The 6917-nt window shown below is 38.4% G+C and overlaps 2 protein-coding genes across 2 annotated transcripts; both read right to left on the reverse strand.

The window, feature by feature from the left end:
* Positions 1-314: 314 nt before the first annotated feature.
* On the reverse strand, positions 315-3133 carry LOC118210062 (olfactory receptor 1496-like). Its single transcript, XM_035385902.1, has one exon. The coding sequence runs from the start codon at positions 2817-2819 to the stop codon at positions 1890-1892; it is 930 nt and encodes a 309-aa protein (XP_035241793.1). The 5' UTR covers positions 2820-3133; the 3' UTR covers positions 315-1889.
* A 542-nt stretch (positions 3134-3675) lies between these two features.
* LOC118209316 (olfactory receptor 1-like) lies at positions 3676-6497 on the reverse strand. Its single transcript, XM_035384544.1, has one exon. It carries the CDS (start codon positions 6181-6183, stop codon positions 5254-5256), a length of 930 nt encoding a protein of 309 aa, XP_035240435.1. The 5' UTR covers positions 6184-6497; the 3' UTR covers positions 3676-5253.
* Between the last annotated feature and the right edge of the window lie 420 nt (positions 6498-6917).

The raw sequence follows: 6917 nt of genomic DNA on the forward strand, positions 1-6917 counted from the left end.
AGTAGGACTTTTCTCTCAGTGGCATGTACAGTGAGAAGTTTGAAGTATGAAACTATCACTTAAAGGGGCCATTATTCCTTAATCATTGGACTTATGGCAGTGATTTTAATAAAGGCCTTTGGTTGATATGAATGGCTAAACATTCCTTAGGATTGTGCTATTCACGCACTCATATTGTAATACACTTGATGATTTTTATACATTATTTTTTCAATATAAAGCCGTAAAGGAGGTTTGCAGGTTAATAGGCTGGACCAGAAAATGGCAGCTGTCCCAGTGGGGTGTCAGTCAGGACACAGGAGTCAGGAATCTTGTTTTACTATTTATTGCACGTTCAAATACATAAGTACAGTCTATAGGTGCATACAGGTACTTATGTATGTGTCTGTGTGGTTTATGTGTCAGGAACTCACACCTTTAGGTACAAGAACTAAACTGGAACATGCAAATTCTAACATAAGGAAATGAGTAAGTCCACATATTAACAGAATCTCTGAATCATTGTGGTCAAGAAAGGAACAGCAACTGCTAAGGAACACTGATACTAAAAAAGGGGCTCTGTGATTGGCTGAAAGTCAATCGCACATTATCTTAGGGCCAATAGGAAGGTACGACATAACAAACTATATGCACATTACACAATGTGCTGAATCACCGTTTTGTACAGTCATGGCTATAATATAAAAAAGTATTTAAAAGCCTGAACATAAAAAAGTCAACATGTTTTGCAAACTGCTGGTCTTCATCAGGCCTTAAAAGAAGGAAGTTCCAGTGTGGTCTCACCTATATAGTCAATGTGACCACTTGGAGGCAAATGCGTCACATCAATGAAACAAAAATCTGCACATGTATGTGTGGCATTGGGTCCACCAGAGACGGGATTGGTGTGTATTGCCCATGGATGCATCACCAATGCAGTCGGAATGTTTAAAAAATTAAAAATAACACCCGTGCACAAAATACAAGATCTTAATTTTGATCATCTAAGATCACATTGTGAATTTAATCTGCAACAATTTGTGTGTGCAAGTGTGTGTGTGCGTGTTTGTGTGTGTGTGTGATCATGGCACAAACCCAATCAAATAGTGTTCCTTGCGGAATTATTCCCATTCTGTGTCATAATATGCTGTAGTTCTGTTGTACTTCCCTTTAGTGTTAAACTGTGTGGTTTTATCTGTTACTTTTAAATGTGTGCCTGAGAGTTATTCTCTGCATTATTTGATATTGTATATGCACTGATTTGTTTCTGAATTTTATCTCTTTTTTTTGCCTGTTGCTAATGGAGTTTTTTCTTTTTTTGCAATGATGAGGTAATACAATTTAAGTATTAAAAATTAATGAGTTTCCTCTAGAAATGCATGTATGTGTTTTCACAACAGAATAAAAGTTATTTAAAGCCAAATCATAATTTTCAAGTTTCATTCCCTGTGTTGATCTTTTTAAGAATTACTGGAAAGAAGTCTTCCATTTTCTGTATATTTATTATCTAATATGTTATCGCATATTTCCTCATTCAAATCAGTTGCATATCCTTGCCTTTGGAAGGTGTGCACATAAGCAATATATTTGTGCTTTGATGACCAGACAAACTACAGGGGTTGGTTTTTAATTATGAAGCAGTTTCACTGTGAGGACTAAACTTGTGTACGCTACTGTGTGCCAAGCACCTACAGTAGGCCTAGCTGTATGGGTGCGGGAGAATTAAATTAGTCTATACAGGATTTGCAAACAAAATCTTAAAGAAAATTTAGGTAGTAAATGAGACAACTGAACTGATAACATCTCAAACGCCTATATATCAGCTCTAAATGTTAAATTCAATCAATCACAGATAAAAAATTTGAAAAAATCTATCATTTCCTGCCTGGACAGCAAACTTGACACAATATTCACTTTAGAGCACTTATTTTCTGGCTGCAAATTCTAAAGATTCTCCGGCGGATCTGGTTCAGTCGCAGGCCATAGATGAGGGGATTTAGAAGCGGTGGAACAATGAGGTATTCCAGGGACATGATACCACGAAGTTCGTGCAGACGATCGGTTTGACCGTAGCGAGCGTACAGGAGGTCAAAAAGAAATGCGATCAAGAAGCTGGTCACTGCGATTAAATGGGGCAAACAGGTCTGCATGAACTTACTCCGATCTTCCGCTGATCGCACAGAGGCTTTTATGATATTGACATAGGAAATCAAGATCAGCGATGCTTGTGCAATGTGAAAAATCATGAGAATGTAGCCGTATACGTTGTTAATTGTGGTGTCCACGCATGACAGCTTCGCCACGGCCCAGCATGTGCAGTAAATCCTTTCAATTTTGTTTCCGCACAGGGGCAGTCTGGCTGTAAGGACCATAACAATAGCAGATTCACTGATGGCAAAAAGCCAGGTAAAAATCAGCAATTTCACAACCTTTTGAGGCGTGATGATAGAGTGGTAATTGAGTGGCTTGCATATCGCGACATACCTGTCATAAGCCATCACTGTTAGCGTATTGAACTCGCAGAATACGCTGATGTATATTACAAATATTTGAGCGAGACAAGCATTATATGGAATGACACTCAATTCAGATGAAAGGTCCAGCAATATTTTAGGATAAAATGTACAGGCACCACATATCCCATTTACACACAAGTTACAGAGAAATATAAGCATGGGCTCGTGGAGCGTTTTGTCCAAAATAATGCTCACGATCAAAGTCAGGTTAATTAAAATAGTAAAAAGATAAACGAAAAAAGTGACAACAAAGTATGTGCGTTTGTTTGACATCGTGTCATTCAGTCCTTGTAGAACAAACAGTATTTCAGTTGAATTCGTCATGGTAGTTTTGTGCACTCGATGTTGGTGACAATTTCTCCTGCGCCACAAACAGTGAAAAGAGGCAGTGAAGAATGATCAGTCTTCCTGTTTGTAAGGCTTGCAGATTTCCTACTCAGAAATTATCCAAATATTTTGTTCACAAATATTTGTCATTAGAATTAAATGCAATTAACTATATGGTTGAAGTCCTTCAAGAGTTTTTCAAAATAACATTTAAAAAAATCTTCATATACTGGAAAATAATGAAATCCTTTGCTGATGTTCAAGCCAAAGGGCTTAAGTTTTCATTCAGTTTGTTTCGAACCACACAAAGAAAGCAGCACGCAGAAATATTTTATGTCGATGTTCACCACGTCTGGATTTATATCTAGATTGCGTCAAGCCAGCCAATCACCGGCCTGTACACAGTGGCGTGTGCAATGGCGTACACAGACTCTCTACGGGTCAGGGGCAAAACATGAAAAAAGGTGGGGGTGGGGGGGGGGGGGGGTGCATGCATTATGTCACTCTCTCTCTCTTACACACACAGACATACACACACACTGTAAGTAGGACTTTTCTCTCAGTGGAATGTACAGTGAGAAGTTTGAAGTATGAAACTATCACTTAAAGGGGCCATTATTCCTTAATCATTGGACTTATGGCAGTGATTTTAATAAAGGCCTTTGGTTGATATGAATGGCTAAACAATCCTTAGGATCGTGCTGTTCACGCACTCATATTTTAAAACACTTGATAATTTTAATACATTGTTTTCTCAATATAAAGCTGTAAATGAGGTTTGCAGGTTAATCCGCTGGACCAGAAAATGGCAGCAGTCTCATTGGGGTGTCAGTCAGGACACAGGAGTCAGGAATCTTGTTTTACTGTTTATTGCACATTCAAAAATAGGTACAGTCTATAGGTGCATACAGGTACTTATGTATGTGCCTGTGGTTTGTGTGTCAAGAACACACACTTTTAGGTACAATAACTAAACTGGAACATGCAAATTCTAACATAAGGAAATGAGTAAGTCCACATATTAACAGAATCTCTGAATCATTGTACTCAAGAAAGGAACAGCAACTGCTAAGGAACACTGATACTAAAAAAGGGTCTCTGTGATTGGCTGAAAGTAAATTGCACATTATCTTAGGGCCAATAGGAAGGTACGACATAACAAACTATATACACATTACACAATGGCTGAATCACAGTTTTGTACAGTCATGGCTATAATATAAAAAAGTATTTAAAAAAGCCTGAACATGAAAAAAGCCAACATGTTTTGCAAACTGCTGGTCTTCATCAGGGCTTAAAAGAAAGAAGTTCCAGTGTGGTCTCACCTATATAGTCAATGTGACCACTTGGAGGCAAATGCGTCACATCAATGAAACAAAAATCTGCACATGCATGTGTGGCATTGGGTCCACCGGAGATGCGGATTGGTGCGTATTGTGCATGCATGCATCACCCATGCAGTCGGCATGTTTTAACAATTAAAAATAACACCCTTGCACAAAATACAAGATCTTATTTTTTGATCAGCTCAGATCATGTATTTAATCTACAAAAATGTGTGCGCGTGTGTGTGTGCGTGTGTTCGTGGGTGTGTGTGATAATGGCACAAACCCAAACAAATAGTGTTCCTTGCAGAATTATTCCCATTCTGTGTCATAACATGTTGTAGTTTTGTTGTACGTCCCTTTAGTTTTAAACTGTGTGGTTTTATCTGTTACTTTTAAAAGTGTGTCTGAGAGTTATTCTCTGCATTATTTGATATTGTATATGCACTGATTTGTTTGTGAATTTGATCATTTTTTTCCTGTTGCTAATGGAGTTTTTTCTTCTTTTTTTTTGTCAATGTCCATATGAGGTAATACATTTTAAGGATTAAAGATTTTTCATTTTCCTCTAGAAATTTATGTATGTGTTTTCACAACAGAAACAAAAGTTATTTAAAGCCACATCATAATTTTCAAGTTTCTTTTTCTGTGTTGATCTTTTGAAGAATTACTGGAAAGAAGTCTCCCATTTTCTGTATATTTATTATCTAATATGTTATCGCATATTTCCTCATTCAAATCAGTTGCATATCCTTGCCTTTGGAAGGTGTGCACATAAGCAATATATCTGTGCTTTGAAGACCAGACAAACCACAGGGGTTGGTTTTTAATTATGAAGCAGTTTCACTGTGAGGACTAAACTTGTGTACGCTACTGTGTGCCAGGCACCTACAGTAGGCCTACCTGTATGGGTGCGAGAGAATTAAATTAGACTATACAGGGTTTGCAAACAAAATCTTGAAGAAAATTTAGGTAGTAAATGAGACAACTGAACTGATAACAATTCAAATGCCTATATATCAGCTCTAAATGTTAAATTCAATCAATCACAGATTAAAAAAGAAAATCTATCATTTCCTGCCTGGACAGCAAACTTGACACAATATTCACTTTAGAGCACGTACTTTCTGGCTGCAAATTCTAAAGATTCTCCGGCGGATCTGGTTCAGTCTCAGGCCATAGATGAGGGGATTTAGAAGCGGTGGAATAATGAGGTATTCCAGGGACATGATACTACGAAGTTCGTGCAGACGATCAGTGGGACCGTAGCGAGCGTACAGGAGGTCAAAAAGAAATGCGATCAAGAAGCTGGTCACTGCGATTAAATGGGGCAAACAAGTCTGCATGAACTTACTCCGATCTTCCGCTGATCGCACAGAGGCTTTTATGATATTGACATAGGAAATCAAGATCAGCGATGCTTGTGCAATGTGAAAAATCATGAGACTGTAGCCGTATATGTTGTTAATGGTGGTGTCCACGCATGACAGCTTCGCCACGGCCCAGCATGTGCAGTAAATCCTTTCAATTTTGTTTCCGCACAGGGGCAGTCTGGCTGTAAGGATCACGACAATAGCAGGTTCACAGATGGCAAAAAGCCAGGTCAAAAGCAGGAGTTTCACAATCTTCCGAGGCGTGATGATGGAGTGGTAACTGAGCGGCTTGCATATCGCGACATACCTGTCATAAGCCATCACTGTTAGCGTATTGAACTCGCAGAATACGCAGCAGTATATTAAAAATATTTGAGCGAGACAAGCTTTATACGGAGTGACACTCAATTCAGATGAAAGGTCCAGCAATATTTTTGGATAAAATGTAGAGGCACCACATATCCCATTTACACACAAGTTACAGAGAAATATAAGCATGGGCTCATGGAGCGTTTTGTCCAAAATAATGGTCACGGTCAAAGTCAGGTTCACTAAAATAGTAAAAAGATAAACGAAAAAAGTGACAACAAAGTATATGCGTTTGTTTGACATCGTGTCATTCAGTCCTTGTAGAACAAACAGTATTTCAGTTGAATTCGTCATGGTAGTTTTGTGCACTCGATGTTGGTGACAATTTCTCCTGCGCCACAAACAGTGAAAAGAGGCAGTGAAGAATGATCAGTCTTCTTGTTTGTAAGGCTTGCAGATTTCCTACTCAGAAATTATCCAAATATTTTGTTCACAAATATTTGTCATTAGAATTAAATGCAATTAACTATATGGTTGAAGTCCTTCAAGAGTTTTTCAAAATAACATTTAAAAAAAGCTTCATATACTGGAAAATAATGAAATCCTTTGCTGATGTTCAAGCCAAAGGGCTTAAGTTTTCATTCAGTTTGTTTCGAACCACACAAAGAAAGCAGCACGCAGAAATATTTAATGTCGATGTTCACCACGTCTGGATTTATATCTAGATTGCGTCAAGCCAGCCAATCACCGGCCTGTACACAGTGACGTGTGCAATGGCGTACACAGACTCTCTAAGGGTCAGGGGCAAAACATGAAAAAAGGTGGAGGGGGGGGGGGGTGCATGCATTATGTCACTCTCTCTCTCTTACACACACAGACACACACACACACACTGTAAGTAGGACTTTTCTCTCAGTGGCATGTACAGTGAGAAGTTTGAAGTATGAAACTATCACTTAAAGGGGCCATTATTCCTTAATCATTGGACTTATGGCAGTGATTTTAATAAAGGCCTTTGGTTGATATGAATGGCTAAACATTCCTTAGGATTGTGCTATTCACGCACTCATATTGTAATACACTTGATG

The sequence above is a fragment of the Anguilla anguilla genome, chromosome 12, assembly GCF_013347855.1.
Source record: "Anguilla anguilla isolate fAngAng1 chromosome 12, fAngAng1.pri, whole genome shotgun sequence".
Lineage (NCBI taxonomy): Eukaryota > Metazoa > Chordata > Actinopteri > Anguilliformes > Anguillidae > Anguilla > Anguilla anguilla.

What these genes read in the sequence shown, in the direction of transcription:
- LOC118209316 (XM_035384544.1), bottom strand. Translation starts at nt 6,183, where the DNA reads ATGACGAATTCAACTGAAATACTGTTTGTTCTACAAGGACTGAATGAC.
- LOC118210062 (XM_035385902.1), bottom strand. Translation starts at nt 2,819, where the DNA reads ATGACGAATTCAACTGAAATACTGTTTGTTCTACAAGGACTGAATGAC.